The sequence below is a fragment of the Solea senegalensis genome, linkage group LG8, assembly GCF_019176455.1.
Source record: "Solea senegalensis isolate Sse05_10M linkage group LG8, IFAPA_SoseM_1, whole genome shotgun sequence".
Lineage (NCBI taxonomy): Eukaryota > Metazoa > Chordata > Actinopteri > Pleuronectiformes > Soleidae > Solea > Solea senegalensis.
Window position 1 is genome coordinate 6854217 of NC_058028.1, and position 23457 is coordinate 6877673.

The 23457-nt window shown below is 42.2% G+C and overlaps 2 protein-coding genes across 2 annotated transcripts; one reads left to right on the plus strand and one right to left on the minus strand.

Moving 5' to 3' along the window:
* The first annotated feature begins 1396 nt into the window (after positions 1 to 1396).
* spred3 (sprouty related EVH1 domain containing 3) lies at positions 1397 to 9467 on the plus strand. Its single transcript, XM_044032100.1, has 6 exons — positions 1397 to 1494; positions 4579 to 4744; positions 5909 to 6077; positions 6180 to 6241; positions 6334 to 6492; positions 8090 to 9467. Exons 1-6 carry the CDS (start codon positions 1484 to 1486, stop codon positions 9104 to 9106), a joined length of 1584 nt encoding a protein of 527 aa, XP_043888035.1. The 5' UTR covers positions 1397 to 1483; the 3' UTR covers positions 9107 to 9467.
* A 3924-nt stretch (positions 9468 to 13391) lies between these two features.
* On the minus strand, positions 13392 to 23391 carry dhx34 (DEAH (Asp-Glu-Ala-His) box polypeptide 34). The gene is made up of 16 exons (XM_044032099.1): positions 22424 to 23391; positions 22031 to 22342; positions 21149 to 21403; positions 20957 to 21059; positions 20623 to 20840; positions 20361 to 20535; positions 19377 to 19570; positions 19195 to 19296; positions 18197 to 18460; positions 17831 to 18004; positions 17501 to 17606; positions 17219 to 17325; positions 16837 to 17103; positions 15742 to 15933; positions 14831 to 14975; positions 13392 to 14742 (listed from the first exon to the last, which is right to left on the minus strand). The coding sequence occupies exons 1-16, from the start codon at positions 23126 to 23128 to the stop codon at positions 14612 to 14614; spliced, it is 3450 nt and encodes a 1149-aa protein (XP_043888034.1). The 5' UTR covers positions 23129 to 23391; the 3' UTR covers positions 13392 to 14611.
* Positions 23392 to 23457: the final 66 nt, after the last annotated feature.

Consider the following 23457-nt stretch of genomic DNA (forward strand, 5'->3'; position numbering starts at 1 on the left):
TTTTGTCATCACGTGTTTAGTTAAAAATAATAAAAAACAAAACAGAAAATATGAATTATTTTCAAAATAACACATGCAAAATAGTAGTGGTACATCAATAAGTAGCAGCAACACTTATGACAGTGCCATCTCGTGGAAATAGCATGTTTTTCCCCACCCATGCTGAATATGGCTTAAATGACGCCATCTGGTGGAGAGCACTGAAAATGATCACTTCCTAAAACGAAAGCCCAGATTGACACCCGGAATATAATAAAATGCATGTATTATACTTTAATGGAAGTTCAAAAAACTGCAGTTTGAATGGGTTTCAAAGGGACATTTTTTGTACTTAACAGTATGAGTTTAACTCTTGTTTTTTTACACAGTGTATTTCAGCCTTTCTCTAGGAGCTGAGCTGAAATTAACACAATCAAATAAAAATAGTAATACATAAGCATATGCACAAACACAAAAAATACAAAATGAAGCCAAAATTATCACCAAAAAAATTAAGAATGAAAAGCGTAAAATGTGCACTATACTCAAAGGGTTGTAGCTATAGTTTTTTTTATTTTAGTAACTCATTCATATTCATATTAGTAACCCATTCATATCAGATTCAGTGATATTCACATTCTTTTTTAAAAATAAAATAAAAAATTAAACGTTAGCTACTGTGTCTTTAAGAGACACTGCTGTCCATGGTGCTGAAACACTGGGATCCTATACAGTTGGAACAGTTGGTTGTGTCCCTTTTCCCTTGTTTTGAACAGAGAAAAACTTTATAATACACGTTGTTAGGAAACAATATCATTTACTGTGGCAGCACAAACACTGTGATATAGGTTGTATAGTTTTGTGAATGGAAACGCAAACGAGCGTGCAAATGAAACGCCAGTGGTGTTTTTGTTCTACTGTAGGATTTGTTTTATAATGAATGGAGCAACTGGGGGTCATTTGTTTTTAGTTTTTTTGTATAACAACAACAACAACAATAATAATAATAATTATATTATTATTTTCCATTGTTATTTATCTACCACCCACGTCACTGCACATATCAGCAACTCAGTTTGAACAATCTGAAATCACATGGTCACACACGGACAAACCTAAAGCCACGATGCTGTCAATGATTAGTGCGGATGTGTTGGCACAGTGGCAGGTAGAGTGAGGAAGGGGATAAGGGAGAGAGAGAGCGAGAGAGAGAGAGGGAGGGAGAGAGAGGAAGGGAGGGAGGATGCTGCCAGCGGAAAATGGCTGCTGCAACCTCAAGCCTATCCTGATACACCGAAACGACATCAAGGTGGAGAGAGAAAGAGGAGGAGGAGGAGGAGAGAGGGAGGAAGATTAGGAAAAATGAGAGCAGATAGAGAGAGAGAATGTGAGTGAGTGTTTCCTGAAAGGAGGATAAAAAAGAGAGAGAGAGGGAGGGAGAGAAAGAGAGGAGAGAGACCCTGGGGTGGGCTGCTGTGCTGCAAGCGGCGGGCAACACCGAGCCATGGAGGGCGAGTAAGTCCTTATATTTTCATTTTTAACATTGCAGATATTTTCTATATTCAACCACATCCGCCACGAGACAAGACAGGAGAGAGAGGGAGAGAGGAGAGCAGCGCCATCAGTGTTCCACCAAACCCAGCAGCAGCAGCAGCAGCAGCAGCATCATGCACTAACATCAGCACAGCCGCTGCTCTACAGAGAGAGAATAAAAACACCATTACGTCGTCTTGAATCAACAGCATCCACCCTCATTTCACGCCACTGTGTGATAAACGTGAAGCACCTGCATGTGCATCTATCTGTGCTTTTACATAGCTCACACACACACACACACACACACTGACACACACCTTTACGCACAGCATTAAACACAACAATGAATCCACTCTGTTTTTATATCATCATATATACATATGTAGTCATTTTAAACATGAACTGCGTGGCTGGTGATAATAATAATATTTTAAATATGTGTGTGTGGTGTGTGTGTGTGTGCGTGTGTGCGTGTGTGTGTAAAGTGTGTGGAGGTTGAGGGGAAAGAAAAAAAAAAGGCGAAATATGGCGAGTTTGGCTCCAGCATCGCGTCATTCAAGACATGGCTACAGTGAAACGAGGGAGGGATGGAGGCGTTGTGATTTTTATCAACGTGTCTCGGGGTTTCATTATGATTTTTAAAGCCAAACTTTATGAATGAAATGTGATTTTTTTTCCTCCTCTCCTCGCTCTCTCTCTCTCTCTCTCAACCTCACCCCCTCCTCTCCTCCTTCCCTTTTCTAATCGACCCCCTCCCCCCATCTCTCGTTTCCTCTTCATCCTCTCTCACCCACTCGTTCCCTTTTTTTCTTCCTTTGTGTGTGTGTGTGTGTGCACTTAGGCCTCATCATCATAATACTTATCTAAATATAATAATGTGTATATATAGGCCTATATATATATATATATATATATATATATATATATATATATATATATATATATATATATATATATATATATATATGTATATATATATGTAAAGCACAGTGCATACACACACACACACACACACACATATATGTATAAATCGAGCCCCGTCTTCCTGTGTCCCATTCATAAAAAAAAAACCCTAACATGATATCGGGGTGTGTTAATGAGCGCGGTCAGCAGGGGCGGAATGGAGAAAAGAAGCGTCTGTCTGCATGACAATCATAATAAATAAGTAAACAATTTGGTCAAAACAACAACAACAACAACAGCAGCAGCTGTGCTTCACATGTGGCTGAATTATTCTGGTGCACGAGTGAAAGAGGGCAGAGTTTGATTTTGTTGTTGCAGGAATGTTCAGGGGCCTCTGGTGGAGAATGGGTGCGTTCATTGATACATCTCTATCTGGGAAACACTCATTCTTCCTCCCTCCCTCCCTCCCTCCTTCTCACTCTCTCTGTGCTGCCTCTGCTTCCATTCCTTTTTTTTTTAGTGTGGCTAAAATCTGCTTTCACAAAGGGCAACACACTTCAGACCAGACACCAAAAATATAATCGCAATTATATTGATAATTATCGCGATAAATGTCAGATAATTATTTAATATAATGTGTTTTTTAATACTCCTTCATGAACTGTTGCTGTGCTTTAATTATGTTTTTTTTTCTTAAACTTTTAAAGCTTAGCATGATTTCAGAAATCACAAGAAAGATATTTAGATATTTCTAAAATCATGCCATGTTCCAATGTTGTCTCATTTTTGAAATGTTTGTATGCTCACAGTGCAAGAAGGGAATATAGGTTTCATTTATTCAATCATTCATGTAGCTGCTGAGTGACAGTTGAACTAACCAGATAACTTAGGTTTTAAACTTCTCTATTATAATTAAGGCTTCTGTTTGAACATGTGCAGTCGTCACAGTAGCCCTGTAGGATATGACTGTGCAGGATTTAGAATAATCTGGATTAAAGGAAACTAAGATATATATGAAAAAAACAAAACAATAAAAAGATGGTTTAACACCATAAATACCAGCAGCATTTGAATGGGAGATGTAGCATATTTTTCAGTAGTATTGTATTTATTACATACATTTATGACTACTACTATTACTACCTAATCCTAATCCTAATCCTAACCAATCAAATCAATCTTGTAATGTAATAATTTATGTTACGGGACACAATTTTTTTCCCCATAAAGTGACTTACACACGCTTACGTAACTATTCTTCTCAGGACACTTCATTGATTTAATTCCTTTCAACAACCTTAAACAAACTGTCATCCCCAACCTTAACCATAACCAGTTAATGCCCAATCATAACTTTAACCTTAACCTATAGTCACAATTTAAATCTTAGCCCTAAACGTAACCAGTTCCTCAGAAATGAGGTTCTGCCTGATCAGGACCAGGTTTGGATCTCCATTTAAAGTCACTTAAATCAACTTTCTACCTCATTGTCATGCTCTGATTGAACTTCAGCCGGTCGTTGTCTCCATGCTTAAATGTACTGAGCTGCTGGCTTGTGATTGGCTGACTGGATATTTGTTGAAATAATCAGTTGAACAGGTGTACCAAATAAAGTGGCTGATCTCATTGGTTTTTGTTTTTGGCCACAGACCCAAACGCAGACCAGAACAAACGAAATGAAGAATTATTTTTGATGTCCAAACCAGATATAGCAGCTGAACATCATGTGTACCTAATAAAGTGGCCATTGAGTTCCAGTGAAAAATACACAAGTAGCATTATTTACAGTTGCAGCAAAGACTTGTGATGGTATGGAAACTCATATATAGTTAAAACCATGTGTAGATTTTACAAAAAACATACCAGTTTTATATGTAGTGGCTGAAACAACCACATTATCTCTACGTTTATATTGTTTATTATATGTTTTTACATCAACCGTTTTTACTATAGATTATTGTGAGTGTTATTTTGATTTAAAAATCATTATGATAAGTTGTCTGTTCCATCATCTTTGTGTGAATTTAATCACGTTATCGTCATCTCAGTGAAATTTAGTACGTGTTCCTTTTTGTGCTCTGGCTGTGGAAGTCGGTCTCTGTGTCACTGTGTTTCTCTAATCGGCCCCCGGGGGCGCTCTGCTCACTCTCCTCCTGATAGTGTGCGTGTTCGTGCAGTGGTGATGACACGTGATGACTCCAGTGGCGGTTGGGTGCCCCTTGGAGGTGGCGGCCTCAGTCATGTGGTCATATGTAAGGGGCGGAGCCACGAAGGCAGGGGACGGAGGGAGTACATCATACGTGGGGAGCGGCTACGAGATCGAGCGGTGAGTGTGTGCGCGTGTGGGCAGTGTTGTAATGTAACAATACTTTGTATTTCTAGCAACTTTTACTTTTACTCCAGTACATTTCCTCTAACTATCTTTGTTACTTGTTACTACCAAATAAGAACATAAGAAGAAGAGTTGGTATTATGTTTCTGTATTTATATAGCGCTGTTCTAGTCTTGATAAGCTGCTTTACACTACAGTTTTCACCCTTTCACACATCTTTCATTTCCATTCACACGCTGCAACATCGGGTTAAGTGTCTTGCTCGAGGACACATGTAGACCAGCAGAACCAGGAATTAAACCTACAACCTTCCAGTTGAAAGACAACTTGCCCTCCTCACCTTTTTAAATACTTTTACTTCTAAAACTTACTTACTTTTACATGCCCACCAGTGACACTTGGTCCGAGCCTTGGTCCGAGGATTGAAACTGCAACGCTAATTTTAGACCCACTCGTAGGGGGACGGGACCTCAATCCCAGAATGTAAAGAGTGTCCGCCATCTTTGCTAACAGTTACGCTAACAGGACCAAGTGTCACTGGTGGGCACGTAACAAAGAGAAGAACGAAGACATTTCTCAACTCAAGGGAAACTGAGGTTGGGAAGCACAATTTTTCAAAAACACTACCCCTATTCTAGTTATACAAATCTAAATGCAAATCAGCAAAGTGTTCCTTACAAGTACAGTAAATGTCAAGACTTTTACTGAAGTAATAGCGAGTCGTCTTTCAACGCAAGGGATGTGGGTTCGATTCCCGGCTCCGCTAGCCTACACGCCGATGTGTCCTTGGGCAAGACACTTAACCTGACGGCTGTGTGTGAATGGGTATGAAAGATGAGTGATGGAAAATGTGCTGCTCATACGTAGCTGCACTGTATGAAAGTGTGTGTGAATGGGTGAATGGCAAAACTGTAGTGTAAAGCAGCTTTGAGTGGTCATCAAGACTAGAAAAGTGTTATATAAATACAAACCATTTACTTCCACCAGAGTCATTTTCTGGTAAGATACTTGTACTTTATAGAAGACTGCGTGTTGGTGATAACTGTCCACTGTGCAGATGCGTGTGGAGTGTGAGGGTGGGGGTTTCAGGGAGGGACGCTGCATGTCTTTGGAGGGTACAATAACTATGTCACTGTGGCTGCCGTTTGTGTTCTTCAGCCGGTGTTGGAGTGTGCAGTGCAGAGGGGGTTAGTGTACAATAAGGTGAACCCCATCTTCCATCACTGGCGAGTAGAGGATCGAAAGTTTGGCCTTACATTCCAGAGTCCTGCTGACGCCATCTCCTTTGAGAAGGGGCTGCAGACTGTCATCGACAAGCTCGACAGAGGTAGAGTTACAGTAGTGTAAGGAAACGCTTTTCATTCGCTGTGTTTGATTAGCTTTGAAAAATCTTCAGCCTTCTCTCTCTTCTCCTCCTCTGCTCACCAAGGCTCTGACTCTCCCTCATCCTCCACGCCAGAAGAGGCCGACACTGAGGACGACGGACAAGCTGTGAGTGTCGAAAGCGGTTTCTGTCTGACGAAAAAAGTCAACGCAGTTATCGGTGTTTTTTAACGTGTTGGATGACGTGCAGTCTCTGCCAGTCCCATACAGGAAGTGAGTCGTCGTCCAACAGCAGAAAGGAGATGCTTCCCAAGCCCATCACCATAGTAACGAGTGAGTCGTCGTCGACCTGCTTCGTGAGATCGGAGGAGTTTAGTTTTGGATCCAGCCATGCTGTAACCACTCAGACACCTGCTCAGGTAGCACATGCTTTTTCTTTGTCGCCACCTTCAAAGGAACTAAGTGTAAAATATGTAAACCTGTGTAAATATTGGAGAGCAATGGTTGACGGGAAGTTACTGAAGGATCTATGGATGAGCCGATACAACAATCATTGTCGTAACTGGTCATATACTGGCCAAAATAACTGGATTGATATTGGATAAGGGCCACACAGTTGGTGTAGTGGTTAGCACTCTCTTGGGTCTTCTTGGGTTCGAGACCCCGTCGGAAACAAGGGTCTTTCTACATGGAGTTTGCATGTTCTCCCCGTGTGTGTGGGGATTTCCTCCAGGTTCTCTGGTTTCCTCCCACAGTCCAAAACCATGCAATATGGAGATAAATTGGACACTTTAAATTGACTGTAGGTGTGAGAGTGGATGGTTGTTTGTCTCTTGGTTCGGCCCTGTGATAGACTGGCAACCTGTCCAGGATGTACAGGATAAAGCGGTAGAAGATGGATGGATGGATACTGGAGAATTAAAACAGAAAATGTTGAAACATCCATCTATTGTTTATCACTTTATTCTCCACATGAGGGTCCCGGGCTGCTGGTGCAAATCCCAGCTGACACAGGGTGAAAGGCGGGGGTCCCACCCTGTACACATCGACCCTGGACAACCCTTTACTCGCGCACTCCCATTTAGAGCATCCAATTAACAGAGGTGGGCAGTAACGCCCTGTATTTACTCTGTTACATTTACTTTAATAACCTTTTGGATAAATTGTACTTGCAAGAGTTGTCTTGTATATTTGTGAAGAAGAAACGTTACTTTCACTCCGCTACATTGAGTGACACTCCACTTGCTACTTTTATTTTTATCTATTTGTTTTGGTTTGTCAGAGAGACTTCTTCCTAGCGTGCGGTCACATGAGTCTGTTTGACCAATCTAACGCACCCACTGGCGACGTTTCACCAACCAAACAAAGCACGGCAGAAACAATAGAAGAAACAACGGCGTTGTGTGCTTAGAGTAAAGACAAACGTCTGCCACCAGGACGTTAATGAGGGCCAGAAATGGCTGGTTATAGTAACTACATCAGCACAGACTTAAAATACTGGCCAAATTTTTTTTAAATCCAATCCTAAAGCAGTTTTTAGTTTTTTCTCAGGTTGAGATGTTTTTGAGAGGGGTATTGAGGCTTTTTAGGTTTGCTAACATTACATGCTTGAGATCCACAGCTGGAGCTTGCTGTGTTTGACTAATTTCCTGATGACCCCCGCGTCGAAGTGCTATGAGCTGCATCAACTGTGAATGAAAATTTAAATTGTGAATTTATTGACTGAAGCCAGTATTTCAGATTGATTCAGATTCAGATTGTTTCTTTTAAGTCTGACAACATATACTGGTAGTTTCATGAGACAATACCATACATTTTTCCACAATGTCCCTTTCACTTTGCACATACAGCAGAGACACATTTGTTCAGCCTTCAGAATGACCATCTGACATGGAAAGAAATCTTATCCAGTTTTAAATTTCTATTTGCGCCCATTTGAGGTAAAAACCTTCTGTAACCGCTGCCACAGTACATGTTGTTCCTGACTCACTCTGTAATCCTATACCCTTTCCACAGATCCACACGAGGCCGGGACAGCACCAGCTCCCTCAAATGACGGCTGTGTTGAATCCCCCGGTGCCCCCACCCCCACCTCCTGCTCCACCTACTCCTCCTGTGGGTCCCCCAGCCTCCTCGCCTCTGTCCCCCCTCTCACCTACAATTTCTCTGCTGGAAGAGGGGGACCTTCGGAGCGTGGACCCTTGCAAAGACCTGTGGGGTTCTAGAGGTTATGAGGATTACCGACGGGCAGGGGCCACCAGGACTATGGTCGGGGGACTGACTGGGGGCGTGGTCGTCGGTAGCGGAGGGAGCCACCAGGACAAGTCAGAATTGTGTGTGGTTCGCTTTGAGAAGGAGTTGACAGGTGTGGGGACGGCGGGCTGCGACGTGACAGTGAGCTTGGACAGTAAAGCTTCCCAGCGACTGTCCTCGTCGTCGCCCACCTGCATGTCCATGCCCAACGCTGTGTCAGGCGTGTCCTCAGGTGCCGGCTCGCCCCAGGAGACGGGCAAAGGCTCGCCCTCCCCGTGCTGCATCCACACCTCCGTGGCCACGCCCCGCTCACGGACTCGTAAGAGAGGAGGAGGAGGAGGAGGGGCCAGCAGCAGCAGCGGTGACCAAGGCGTGATCTCCCCCGACGATGACAGCCCGTGTCCTCAGGCCTCTTCGTCATGCTCGTCTCGCTGTGTGTACTGCCGCTCTGTTTTCAGCGCTTCAGAAAATGGGCGGGGCCGCTGCAGAGACGCCCCGGACCCGGCCCTGCACTGCCTGCGCCAGTGGACCTGTGTGTGGTGTGCAGAGAGTCTGCTCTACCACTGCATGTCGGACTCTGAGGGAGAGTTCTGGGAGCCTTGCTCATGTGATGACTCGATGGGGGGCCACCCACACCCCCTCTGCTGTGCCCGCTGGTTGGCCCTCCTGGCCCTGTCGCTCTTCGTGCCCTGCATGTGCTGCTACCTGCCTTTGCGCGCCTGCCTGCGGTGTGGGGAGAGGTGTGGCTGCTGCGGGGGAAAGCACAAGGCGGTCCGATGAGGCCAGGCTTGGGGGTGGGAGGGGTTCCCTGGACTAAGGGGGTTTGGGTAAAAGGAGAGAGCATCTGTAGTGATGCAGGAGGTGGAGCCTAAAAAGTGGGACGGTGCTCTCAGTAGACCCAGACCTCTCACATGTTCCCTCCAAAGCCCCTGGGCCTTCCACTGCATTCCACTCTTTCTCTTTTCAACCTGGGGCCTTCCTCACTGGTCCATACCTGCTGACGGTGCGCTGCACTCAGACCAGGCTCTGTGGGAGTCATCTGGAGCCTTAGAATTAGCAGTCAGAGACTTAACGACAGGAAGAGTGGCAGGAGCAAAGATGATGTGTACACTGTTTCAAATGTCCGACTTTTTTTTTTTAATTTAGGATGAAAAACACAAAAACAAAAGATGTTTATATATATGATTGTAATAACTTTAATTGGTATATTTTATTAAATGTAAAACATTGACAGAACCCCACCACCACCACTACCAACAACCACCCACCCACCCCCAGTGGCACACACCAACGCGTATTCACGAACACAAAGATTCTTGGGCAAGTTATTTGTTTCATGTCAGATGAAGAAATATCACCCTTTACCTCTAATTTTTACCTCACATGTTCCTCAAAGCCTGGTCAAAAGAAAGAGGAGGAGGAGAGAGTGAGCGCAGTCTTCAAAATAAAGCAAGTATCAGCATCTAAAACAATGACAGAGCAGTGGACCACAGCGGATGACAGGTTATCAAAACGCAAAGGGACAATTATTGTTAAGGGAAGTTGCAATGACAACCACAGAGACTTAAAAGTCAAAGTGTGATTCGTTAATGGTCCTTTGTAACCAAATGCAAGAAGATTATTTCAAATGATGTTTGTAAAGTTGCACATTTAACTCCAATCACTGTTTAAACCAGATTTACTTAAACTCACTGAAACTTAAAAACACGAATAACATAAAAACATAATCAAATAGGAAAAGTACTTCTAGTGTTTCAATCTAAATTAAATGAGCCTTATGCTCCAGTATTATCCTCTCAGGCCACGCCCACTGTGAGCAGTGGACATGAGGTGAGCTGTGAGCCATGCGGTATTCTAAACATGTTTTCTAAACATTTAGATTCTAATCTTTGAATTCTACATTTAGATTTAAACTATGTTAAGAATTTAGTTAAATCTAGTTAAAAGTGGCTTAAATCAGGGGCCTCAAACTCAAATGACCTTGGGGGCCACCGAGCATCTAGTCTGGTCGGTAGGGGCCAGAATTTCAAAATAAAAGTGTCTGTGTTGACATGAAACAAGATATATTTCACGATAAAAATGTATTTATGATGCAAAATGAATCTATTATTTAAAAAAAATAACTAAATCAATTTATGAGTTTGTGACCTTTGGCTTAAATAAAGTTAACTAAAGCTCATTTTGGCATTGTTTGGGGGTAAAATGAGGCAAAATGTTGAACATGAGCAACTTGGCGCTCCATACAAATTATTTTTCCTTCTATTTTCTACATTATTAATAGAAACATTGTACTTGTTGAATCAGTCAAGGTGCTGCTTAAAAGTGAGGCCTCTGAATGAGTGTATTATTCTACCTAACGAGCAAACAGTCCGTCCCCCAAAGAAACAACAATCCATGCAAACTAATCCAGACATGTGTCAGGGCCTTTGAATGCGACACCACCAAAAAGACATAAAACTTAACAACAAGAATTAAGTGCAATGAAAAAAGTATTTTTGTACCAGTCACGTTAAAAAAAACAAACAAGAAACCTGAAGTAGAAATTGAGAACTGAATACTGTAGTGTGTTGTTGTGTTTCCATATCGAGCAGAAAAGATGAATAGGAACATAAACGTGTGTGCGACACCGACGAGTGTGTGCTGTAGACTGTTGACCCTGTGATAAGAAAAAGAGACACATCACTTTTAAAAAAAAGGAAGAAAAAAGGTAAATAGAGGGAAGGTCTTTGTTTGCTGAATGTTGCTTTAAGTATGAAGTTTGTTTTTGTCTTTAAAAGCTGCTACTTTACGCCCAAAACCCCCCAAACTTTTCCCCACTGCCTTTCAACAGTCTGTGAAGTGGCCGAAAAACAATCCTCCACCCCTCCCACCCCGACACTCTGTGGGTGCTAAATACTAATGTGGGTTTTTATTTTGTTTTTGTTTTCTTAATGTACAGTTGGACACAGAAAAAATTCCCCCCCAAGTCATTTTTGTGAAAACACTTCTGGTGATGTCATTCGCATTTCTTTGTCGATTTTGCACATGGGAGGAGTATTTTTCTGAACTCCAATCAGTCTAGTTAAAGCTACAGTAGGCAGGATTGTTTCCTCTGCACAGTATTAAAAATTCAGACCAAATGTCAGACCAAAGGTATGAAATGTGACTCGTACAGCCTGTCTGGGAAAGTCCTCTGTACTGGACTAGCATCACATGTACAGTAGAAACACTATTAGTTGTTTCATACTACATAAAGATGCTTCTTTATGCAGTATATTATTGATAAATCAGTGTTCCTGGTCCCGGGAAAACCACTTCCCTGCATGTTTTAGATATTCCCCTGCTCCAGCACACCTGATTCAAATGCTCAGCTAATTAGCAAGTACTGCGGAAGCCTGATAACGACCCGTTTATTTGATTCAGGTGTGTTGGAGCGAGGAAACTTCTAGAACATGTGACTCCCCAGGACCAGGCTTGAGAACCCCATGATATAAAACCTACTTAATCCCAGGTTTAAATCAGATTTGGTTTTTATCGGCATCAGCCCCCCTTCATTTTTCTCAGCAAAATTTTGTAACATTTCGTTTCTTTTCCATCCCCAGTGAACGAGTATTTTTGGGAGCCGGAAAATGCTATTTGTGGAAAACAGTTAATGTCACAGCCTCACCTCTTGCATCCGCCGTCACCATCTTTTGTCTTCTTGTGTTTGAAGACTGGAGTGGACAGTGGACAAGCTTCATGCACATGCGCACACATCTTCTTCTCCTTACAGCGCCACTTACAGTCCTGGCATATATACTACAGCACTGGTTCTCAAACTTGTTGTACCTGAGAAAACATGGAGCGCTCGAAAGTGACACCATTATCGCCAACTTTAAAATACAGTGTTGTGAATTCAGCGACGGCCTCTTCACAGGAGGCAGATTTATTCCCAGTAAGATAATTAACTCTCTCATCATCTTCCTCTTCCTCACGTGGTATGGTGACATTAGATTAAGATGGAGCAAGGTTTTATTAGTATACGTTTCATTTTCCACACACTCTAGACAAAATTACTCAACTCCACTCCAGTACCAAGACAGGAAGCTCGTATCACAGTTTGAGAACCCACGGTGCTACTGCATTTAGAGTCGTTTTGGAGGGTTTTGTGTGTGTGTGTGTATGGAGACATTTATTGAAACAATGCTGTCTTTTTAAGAACAAAAAAGAAAAATATCGTACAGAGAAGGTTCTATTTCCGTGCGTGGATAAGAACTCGCTGGTGTTGCTAATGAATATACAGAGTAGCTAAAGTAGAAGAGCCATTCAGTGTGCCTCTCTCTTGGTTTTGCCCTGTGATCGGTCAACGTCTCCTGTAACAGGTCAGATTTAGCAAAGGCCGTAAACAGAGGTCAGAGAAAGTGCACACGTGTAAATTTACATCAAGTTAAATGATTTCCATGGAAATATTCTAAAAAAACTCCTGCCTACTGTACTCTTTATTATTTTTTTAAAGGTCCAATGTGTAAAATAATATTGGCATCTAATGGTCTAAAGATTAAATGCTCACCCCTCCCTCTCCAAAGTGTACCAGGATACTACAGTGGCCTTCACGTACCAGAAAGGATGTAAACAGTCTTTTACAACGCTCTCCTCTCTCCCGACTTGTTTCCCTCTTCTTCCTCGTTTGCATATAAAAGCTTCTGCTTTAAACGGCCAAGCGCGCGTCCATTCGGGCGTCTGCAGAGACAAGAAAGTGAGCGCCTTTGCCTCAGGTACATTTAAAAAAGGAATATTACAAGGCTATGAAAACCCACAACATCCTTATGGGTCGTATATATTCAAACCCTCCCTACATATTACACACTGGACCTTTAAGAGGGGAAGTTTGACCAAATTGCAACAAGAGAAAAAAGAAAGTTTTTTCCTTAAAAGGACCAGAATCGATCGTTAGAACGGTCGTTATCGGTGACACTTTGTTAATGTAGAACGCAACAAGCTTTATTGAGTAAAAAAGGAATAAAATGATGACTTACTGCCACAAAATAACTAATGAAATGCACTGAGCATCACTGACAGATGACATAATAAGAATAAGAAGAATCTGTGGGGGGAATTTCTCTTTTAATTCCAAAAGGCATTGTCCTTTAGTACAAATAATTAAGTGGTAATCATAGGGGGAACCAGTGTTTACTAGTTATTACAATAATCTCATATCTCAAATGGAGGATCTTGAAGTCACAGGCAGAATGAACCACTTCAGAAGCTTCGCCAGATTATTTCCGTTTTTAGGTTTCGCCAAGAACTTTTATCCAAAGTGACTTAAAGTGAGTGAACAGGTGGAGAAAACACAACTGCTGATCAACACCACCCTTGACTTTTTTGCGCTATGGGACACTCAGCACTTGTGTACTAGGCCAGCCTGCCAACAATGTTGGTCCAACGTCTTAAAAAAACCTAAAAAAAAACAAACAAAAAATCCAGTCACAAGGACAGGAAACACAAACTCAGTCACTCGACTGCCATCACCTGATCCTACGTTAACCCCACGTCTCTCACACACACACGCGATAATCACACAGATCTGCACTGCATAGACGTTCACGTTCACACACACACACACACACACACACACACAGATTCACACGTTCACTCGATGGTGCAGACACACAGAACTAGTAAAGCCATTGCACACAGTTTGCTACTCCTGGTCCAGAAATGGTGTTAGAGTACAGCACTGACAGTCATGTGATCACAACTGCAGGCCCCATCCTTACATCTTAATAAATGTGCCTTTTGATTTGAGTAATCAATAACTTATGATTTCTAAGTAACTCTGTATTCAGTACTATTTCCTTTTTTTTCCGTTATTGATTTCTGCCAATGTGCATATTTTCCAACTGTACGTATTTATTAGTTTCAAAGTAATTAATGAGATATTACCTGTTTATTTATTTATTGAGATATTTATTCTGATTCTTTATTTTTTGGAGACAGGTTTTTATCTTCCGTGCTGTCTTACTTCTGACTTTGTGCCAATGTGCTGCTTTGAGGTGTTACATATCGTGGGTTTGTATCATTATTAAACCCTCACTCTATATTTTAAAAAAACAGTCTCTTGTTCCATCACTTGTCTTGTTTACTTTTTGATTATTGCCAAGCAGGAAGCAACAGGAAATATATCCAGTGACCACCAGGGGCAGGGGACAGCAATTTAATTGAATGTTTTATAAGTACAGAAGAAAGAGCGAGTGTCACAAATGCTATTTAAAAAAAAAAAAAATTCAGTTTATCCTCAGCAGAACTGTGGTCGTGTAGTGGTGTGAGCTACTTGTGCTGCCTTTTGTGTTTGAGGATCTCAGTGGAGGTGAGGGTCAGGTCTTTGTTACAGACGTCACAGTGGTAAACTCTGCTGAGACTGGACACCGACGACGGGCCGGGCTTTCCCTCTGCAGGCTCTGAAAAACACAACACACACCCTCGGTTGGTGTTCATGTGATCATTTTGTGCAAGTTAATTCTGATTTAAAAGAAAAAACCTCCTGACCTTCCCCCGTCTGCTGCTGTTCTCCGGCTGGCCTGCAGGAGGCCTCGTGCTGCATGCGCTCCAGTGGAGTTAGAGGCATGTAAAGGTCACAGTTGGGACAACTCCAGAAAGTGCGTAAACACTCACTGTACAAATCCTTGGAGTCCTGCAAAGGGAAAACACAAGGATGGAGGACAAATTACTCCTTATTCACTTGAACACGTTTGACTTCTTACTGAACGATTAATTATAAATCGATTACTAAATCGGTTTTTAATGGTTTTTACGGATATTAAAACAAGCTCTCTGATTTCTCAGCTTGTAAAATGTGACTATTTTCTGCTTTCTTTGCTCCATACAACAAACAAATGCAGTCATTTGGTTTGAGGACAGAACAAGACATTTATGTGACAGGTCTGAGAAACACAAATCAACAATTTTTAACATTTTCTGACATTTTAAGGATCGACAACTAATCAGAATAAATGATTATAAAAAAATCATCCTTAGCCCTACACACAACTAAAACTACACTGTAAACCTTTTAAAAGATCAATTTCTGTTTTATTTATTCACAAACTCCCTGTTTCATTTCAGGCATTAGGAAGCTGATCTCTTTAGTCTCTTAGTCTGAATAGTCTTCTACGATGAAAACCAAATTAAATTCAAGACTTCTGAAGAACGTGTTCATGGTGATGTTTAAGGATTGAGGAAAAAGGACAATAAGTACCTGTTTTTGAGTTTTTGTCTGCAGAAAACTGAAGGATAGAGACTATTTCAATGATGCTAAGTTCTAAGGTTTATCATTTTATGAATCCTGCCCAGCACCAAGTGTTTCATTTTAATGTGTTTTCACACCTTCCGTATAGATGATATTTTCATGAATATGTGGGTTATAGTTCAAAATTCCATCACTTTAGGGACAGACTCACAGCCAGACAGTTGTAGGTGAAGAAGCTGGTGACACGCAGGCCTCCTTTGATGGGGTGTGGCTTGACCTCTGCTCCTGGAAACAGTGAGTTCAGATCAGGAGGTTTGCCCTGAAACAGCTCAGACTCAGGCTGAGGCCCGATGTAGAGGTTCTGGGTCTGGAAAGCTGTGAGTCGCCGCAGGCTGTAACTGACCTGGAAGAAAGAGGAGACGTGAAAAGAAACAGGGAGTAGAATGTTAAATAAGACAAAATGGATGAGAGTTAGAGTTTTGTGAGAGCGCGACACCCAACACAGGATGTTGTTAACCGGTTGTTATGGAAGATGATAAAAGTTATCTTTACAGCGAGGAGTAAACAACTACTAACACACACACACACACAGATCACACCTTATGAGTTATAAGTGCAGGTATAATGAGAGTATAAAATAAATATTAGACCCACCATTAACAATTCCACTTAACTAACCCTTGTTGAACTATAACCGCTGATAACTATTAACATAATCCAACAATCATAGTTTATTTTGAGTTGCTGTAGAGGAAAAGAACAGCATCCATTGTGAATGGCTACAATAGCCTGTGTGGTGCAATCAATGTGTTATTTTTATTTGTCATATATGTATTTATTAAATGTTTACAATAGGGCAGCAATAAACGATTACATTCCTAATCGCTTATATAATGGAGCAATTGCTTGGTCCATAAAATGTCAGAAAATGTTTATCAGTGTTTACCAAACCTGGAAATGATGATGCTCTCCGTCTTGTAAAATTATTCAGTTTGAATAATTTCTTTGTTATATGGAACAAATAAACCAGAATATAATGACATTAAAGAAGCTAAAAAAATCAAAAAACTTGTTTTAATTCTGTAAGAAAAAAAAACATTCAAACTGATAAATTGACTATCAAAATAATTGATGTTTAATTTAGTAATCGAGTAATTGTTTCAGCCCTAGTTTAAAACATATTTTAAGTAAGAAAAAACTGCATTTAAATTTACCCTACACTGTTTTTCACTGAAAGAACTTGTCAGTTGATGTGTCTGGTATCTGTGCTCTAATGAGAAATTTGAGCCATCGAGAGTGTTGGTACCTCAGTGTAGAGCAGGAAGCGGACCAGACGATCGCTCAGCTTCTCCATGGTTTTACGGGACACGCCCTGGGCTGCTGATCTCATCTCTGTGCTCTGTCCAAGTTGGGCCAGCAGGAGGCGCTCCCACTCACCCCGGAGAGAGAGCGCCGTGGAGAGCAGCTTCGATGCCTCCTCAGGCTGCCTCAGCTCCACCTCCAGCCAGCCGTCCATCACGAGACGTGCACAGTCGGCGTTGCTGTCCATGGAGTTGGCAACCAGCAGCAGGGCCTGGTGAGCAAGCAGAGGCAGAAAGAAACTGTGAATTCTGGTAAAAGATGAGGGGTTTTAATCCAGGATAAATTAAAAGGGACAGAAACAGAAATGTCCCTCATCTGGTACTAACCTGCAGCGCTGGAACTCGCACACAGTTGGACAAATATGGCTTGTTGGTCTCGAGCAGAGTGACGAAAGCGAGCAGCTGATGTTTGCTGCTGTCCCTACGATCAGACCCTGCAGAGAGGGGAAAATGGTTTGGGAAATTGGCATAAATGTTGAGAAAGTAACTTATCTGTTTTATTTTAAGTGTTATCATAAAGGTTTCACATCTTTCCAAAAGTAGCTGTGATACCAAACAAGGGGAATGAAATGGGTGCCACGGTTACAAGAAGTAATAATGAGGTGTTACCCAATTCGCTGACACCATCATCTGGGACAAGTAGGACCTCTGGGTCGCTGGCAAACACACTGGTTGGATGGATCACCACACCCTGCTTATTCTTTGTGTGAAACACCTGCACAAAGTCAAAGGAAATCAAACTTCTTCATCACTACTGAAAAAAAACTGCTTTAACCACACATGGATTTGACCCTTATCGTCTCTGGAAGAAGCAGCAACAGGCAGAATTGTTAAAAAAATCCATATTTACATACATGTTTTTTGACTCATATCTTCATCATTTACGATTGCTTTTAAAACCTTTGACGATACAGTGAGAGGTGCAGCAGGAAGCCTGACCTGGTCTGAGTCCTTGCGGTTGGTGTTGTGTTCGTCGGGCACCGCCAGCTGAGGGTAGAGTCCTCGGCACAGCAGCAGCTTAAGTAAGGCCTGGTGGCGCGAGGACATGTCCTGACTGACGGTGACGGCCTCCTGCAGCTCAGATATGTTGTGACGCAACTTGAACTTCACTTCCTGTTGCAGACCAAACATCATCATCAAGGTCAGTATCTCAAATATGACACAAAAAAAACCAACTATTTTACTCTTCATACAAAGATAATATGATGTGATGTTGCCAGAACCCACATGACATTTCTCAGTCTAGACAGGACACAGTGAATCAGTCTTTCTATTTCATTCAACTCTTTAATGTTGTTGTACAACCTGAATGTCCATATTCTGTCCTGGCCCGTCCTTGTCCTTCTTGCGCCGGCTCGTTTCCTCTGTGTCTGATCCTGAAGACATGTCTCCGTCGTGGCCCTCCTCCAGCTTTAGGACCTTACGTTTGCTGCCCTCTTGCTGCTCGTGATCTCTCTTCAGCTGATGCAGCTTCTTCCTCTCGGTGAGCCTCATCCTGCGCTGCCCACGATCGCCATCAGAGGCAGCATTTTTCTCCGACTCCAGCAGGCTGTGGCTCTTCAGCAAGTCCTGTTCACCACAAAGGAAGATGTTGAAAAATAAAAAAAAACTCTTGTCTAAGTAAAGTGATAAAGATATCTATTCTGACTTTGTTACTTACAAATCACCTCGCCAAATTTGGATGAATACAAAAGTCGCCAAGTGTTTTAAAATAAGGTTTCAAATCATTCTTTCTCTATCAGCATCACAGCAGAGTCTGTTCTTCTTCTCTACTTCATTTCCTCATCTTTAGGAATTTTAAATTAAGTGGCAGAACGCAGTAGATTAGGAGCAGGTGCAGTTGCACACAAGTGAACGGGTAAAGTGCGGATAAATGTCACTGAGAGTTTTTATTTCATCACACTGTTAAAGGAGGAGTTATATTAACGATGGCTCCTGTGTGTCATCAAGACATATTTTCCACACGCCTATAGAATCTTTTCTCCATTGTAAATTGTAATTTTTCCCACACATTCTCAGCCACTATTTTCTAACACAATCATTACCAGGGACTCGGTCAAGACGCACAGATGTGTCATGGGAGATATTTTTTGGGTCACCCAATACATTTTGCTGAATTGTCTTCCAGTCTTTTACTTTAGATTTGTTAAATAACACATGCATAAAATTCAATTTTGATTGATGTATCTCTTGTAAATTAAAATGTCAGTAAAATGGTCACAAATGTTATAGGAGGAGGAGTTATCTCCTCACACTTGCTTTACTTTGCTTTACTATGAAAGTGTGAACTGCTGTGTCTGTACCCTGAACTGTCTGCGTAGGTTGACCATCTCATACAGGCGCTGCTCCTCCAAGCCCCTCCTCCGGCACCATTTCCTTGAGCCTCCTCCTCGTTCCCCCTTTACCTGTTGTTTTCAAAGAATGAGCCGTTATTGTGTTTACTATGCTGACATTAAAAAAGCCACTTTACGTTTCCTTTGCTGACCTCCACCCAGGCATTAAAGGTATTGAGCAGGGTAAAGGGGTCTCCCTGGTTGCTGTGCAGGGGCTGGCGGGCAGTGGCGCAGTCTGGATTGTTCTGTGAGCTGCGCAGGAACGGTGACTGAACGCTGAGGGCTGCTGCCACAGTCAACACAGGCTCCACAAGGTTAAACAAAGAGCCCAGGACCAGCATCTTCCCTGCATGAACACAAACAGACACATTTAGAGGGGCAACAGTCAACGTTTATATCCCAAGCTGTTCTTGTTTAGTATCTGTCCAAAAAAGACAGCAGTGAGGACACAGGTGATTTTCCTCAGAAATGGTGTTGTCAATACAAATATGCCTGTATGTAGATATTGAGGGGAATCCTCTTCTCTGTAGTGTTTTAAACAAGGAATAATGAAATTAATGATTGAAAAGGTTGTCAATACCAGTTTGAAAGGGATAGTTCAGGTTTTCCCATGGGACACGGACACTTGCTCTAACTGATAACATGGCTGAAGTTCATAGAGAAAACTCACACAGGAGTGTGTCAATTGGTAATTTTGTAAACCATGAAAGTCACACGATTACATATTTGAACCTAAAGTTGAGGCAGCAGTGGATTAACAACCTCTGTCTGCCATGATGTAAACATGCTGATTTTCTCTATTGACTCTGGTGCTGGAAGTGAGTGTCTGGATCTCAGGTGGGTGCACCAAAATGGCAGCACACGATGGCACATACAGCATCTTGATAATATATCAATACTTCACACAATCACACTTCAAAAAACCTGAACTATCCCTTTAAACCACAAGCTGGCAGGTTAAAACTGCAATTGTAAGTGAAACCAATGATTGAAAGAGAACAAGCCTAATAAATGAGCTTCACTAAATCACTCAAAATGCACCTCAGTAAATGTTTTGTTGTTTAAAAAAAAAAAGATAAATAAATAAATTATGAATAAACAAACAGGATAAATGGTTTTGTCACAGTGAATCTTACCTATGACCACATCCACAGGAAGCTGTGACAGCAACGTCCCAATAGAAGTCAGTTCACCATGACTGTCAAGCGCCCCCTGCTCTTTCAGATAAGTTACTGCAGTCTGAATACTAGCAGCTGGGGGTGGATCAATGAAGACAAAAGACATCGGATCTCCGAGACCCATGCTCTTCATCTGCAAGAGCAATACAAGATCAAATCATTTTAGAATTTAACTACAGAGGTAGATATTGAATTGAAAATGAATTGCTGTCCCAGAGACCTGGAGAATGAGGGAGTCCAGAGCCACTCTGTGGATTTCAGGAACGGGATAAGGTGCAAAGGCGTCATAGTCTGACTCAGCATAAAGACGGTAACACACTCCAGGACCCGTGCGACCGGCTCGACCTTTCCTCTGCTCAGAACTGGCTCTGCTGATCCAGAACTCCTGCAGACGCTGCATTTTGGCCTTAGGATCAAAACTCATTTCTTTAACCTTTCCTAGAAAAGAACAAATCAAAATCTACTTATATTGTTGCTGTTCAAGTTAATGAAATTACAATTTTATGATAAGCTCTTATGGTTAATTCTCAGCTGTGAATGTGCTAGTTTTATACCTGAGTCGACAACAAAGCGAACACCATCGATTGTCACTGAGGTTTCGGCAATATTGGTAGAGATGATACACTTTCTCACCCCGGGAGGAGAGATGTCAAATACCTGAATCAAAAAACCACAACAAACAATTAAGAACCAATAGCAAATGTTGCTGTATATGTGAACTGTAATGCAAACAAATCTTATCGTGCCTTATCCTGCTGAGCCAGAGAGAGCGTGCTGTGAAGCGGCAACACTATCCAGCGTTGTGTGTGTGTGGCATAAACCTGACACGCTTCCTGGATGGTAGAAATCTCTGCCACGCCACTTAAGAAGAGGAGCAGGTCGCCGCGCTCCTCTGGCGGGTAACGTTGGTCAATGCCCTGCAGGATGCGCAGGTACGGTCTGGGATCCAGTTTCTCAGAACGTGAGGCCTGTTCTTCAGGTGGAATGGGCTTGTAAATCACCTAAGAAAAGGGAGAAAAAAAGAGGACATGTTGGATGCAGTGCAAAAAATATGATTTAATAAATTAAAAACACTATAATGCAACTTTTCACAATTCATAATTTTCTCATGTTGGCCAACAAATGAGACTATGTAGCCTTCAGCTGGCATCAAAACTAAAAAATAAGTTTGTCCAATGTGGGCTATTGTTAAAAAATAGTGTATATATATATATATATAATATTTACATACATTTACATTTATATACATATATATACATATACATATATACTATTTACATACATTTACATTTATGTACATATACATATATTTATCTATCTATATATAAAAAGTATAATAGTTTTAAACTTCAATTTCTGCCACATGAAAGTAATTTCACTTGTGATTTTTACACACTAGACCTTTAAGACCAACTAATAAACTCCCAAGCCTAAATCAAACAAAAAAGTGATGTCATTTTGACTCCCTATGTAAATTCTTTCAAAGAGTGAACTAAATTTGACTGCTTTACCTGAAGTAATTGTGGCAATTTTGGTGCCTCCATCAGTCAGGGTACCATCTTAAAATGGTGCCATACATTTATTAACCCTGTTATTTACATCGCTCTCATCCTCGTCCTTCTGCTCACCTGTATAGGAAACAGCCTGCCTGGCACCTGCAGCACAGGAGCACTACTGAAATAGTGGGAGAAAAGTTTGATGTTGATGGTGGCCGACATCAGGATGAGACGCAGGTCTGGCCGTTCGGCGACCAGAGTGCGCAGGACCCCAAGAAGGAAGTCACAGTGAAGGTGTCTCTCGTGGACCTCATCCACGATCACTACCTGGTACTGAGCCAAAGTCCTGTCCTGCTGGATCTGTCGCAGGAGCAACCCCTCGGTGAGGAACAGCAGTTTTGTGGCTATGGTCCGTGTCGTCTCAAAGCGGATTTGGAATCCAACCTGAAACAGAAATCTACGGTTATGGTATGAGTGCATGACATGTCTGTGATCTGGTTGGTGTTCCAACATTTACTAACAAACCTTTGATCCATACTGATTCAGACTCTCAAAGCTGACTCTCTTTGCGAGGGAGATGCAGGCAATTCGTCGAGGCTGTGTGCAGGCAATGTAGTCGAATCCGGCTGACAGGAGATACTGAGGTACTTGGGTGGATTTCCCACAGCCCGTGTCACCAGCCACTACAACCACGGGGTGTCTTCGCACCAGCTCCACTATTTTGTCTTGATACTGAAAGATGGGCAGGTTCTTCTGTTCCCGGCGAAGCTTGGCCAGTTTGCCAAAACTCTGCCTCTGGTTGAAGTCCAGAAAGTGAAGTAGAGCCAGGCGGCAATCCGAGATCTCCTGATCCCCTGGTCCTGAAGATCTCTGCCTGCTTCTGTGCTCTGACTTACCTACTCGCTCCTCAATATCTCTTGTACACACTGACACGTTGATCCGGTAGCGAGCATCATACTCCACAGGAAGGCCCAGATCTACCTTTGCAGTCTTTCCCTTGACTTTTCTTTCTTCGTCCCTGTCACCATTTCTCCCCCTGGCTCCGACCGACCCACACATGTCCTTCTTTGTTTTAAACCTCTGGAAGCGGTCAAAGAAAGCCCAGAACTCCCTGTGCTCCGGGCTGCCCGTCTGGATGTAGTCATTTTTGCGGAAGAAGACCTCGTCCAGCTGAGCTCTGCAATGCGGGCTGTCCCAGTCCCACCTGTCTCTCCTTCCGTCTGAATCCATACGCACGTGAGTTTATTCAGCGCACACGAGCGAAATACACACGACTACGACTCCACGTACACTTCATAATCTTGGCCGGTGTCTAAATTAAAAGCTCAATTTTCACAGCGGAAACGCGTCTTTTTCACATTTCATTTCCATAAAACAGAGAGAGAACACGATCTCAATACTGTCTCTAGTTAGTACGATAACATGTTATCACTCACTGTAAGAAAAGACAAATAAATCCCCGCTACTGAAAAAGGGTTGAGGATTTCTGGAGGGCGGGGGAACAATAATACGGTGGAACCACTTCCGCTCCGTCTTCTAAATTCGTCCGGTAGGTAGAT

What these genes read in the sequence shown, in the direction of transcription:
- spred3 (XM_044032100.1), top strand. An exon ending in AGCGGCTACGAGATCGAGCG is followed by an intron (nt 4,745 to 5,908) that starts GTGAGTGTGTGC and finishes TGTGTTCTTCAG; the next exon opens with CCGGTGTTGGAGTGTGCAGT. An exon ending in CCACTCAGACACCTGCTCAG is followed by an intron (nt 6,493 to 8,089) that starts GTAGCACATGCT and finishes CCCTTTCCACAG; the next exon opens with ATCCACACGAGGCCGGGACA.
- dhx34 (XM_044032099.1), bottom strand. Translation starts at nt 23,128, where the DNA reads ATGGATTCAGACGGAAGGAGAGACAGGTGGGACTGGGACAGCCCGCAT. An exon ending in TCGCTTTGTTGTCGACTCAG is followed by an intron (nt 20,841 to 20,956) that starts GTATAAAACTAG and finishes GTTCTTTTCTAG; the next exon opens with GAAAGGTTAAAGAAATGAGT. An exon ending in TCCTGTGGATGTGGTCATAG is followed by an intron (nt 19,571 to 20,360) that starts GTAAGATTCACT and finishes GTGTTCATGCAG; the next exon opens with GGAAGATGCTGGTCCTGGGC.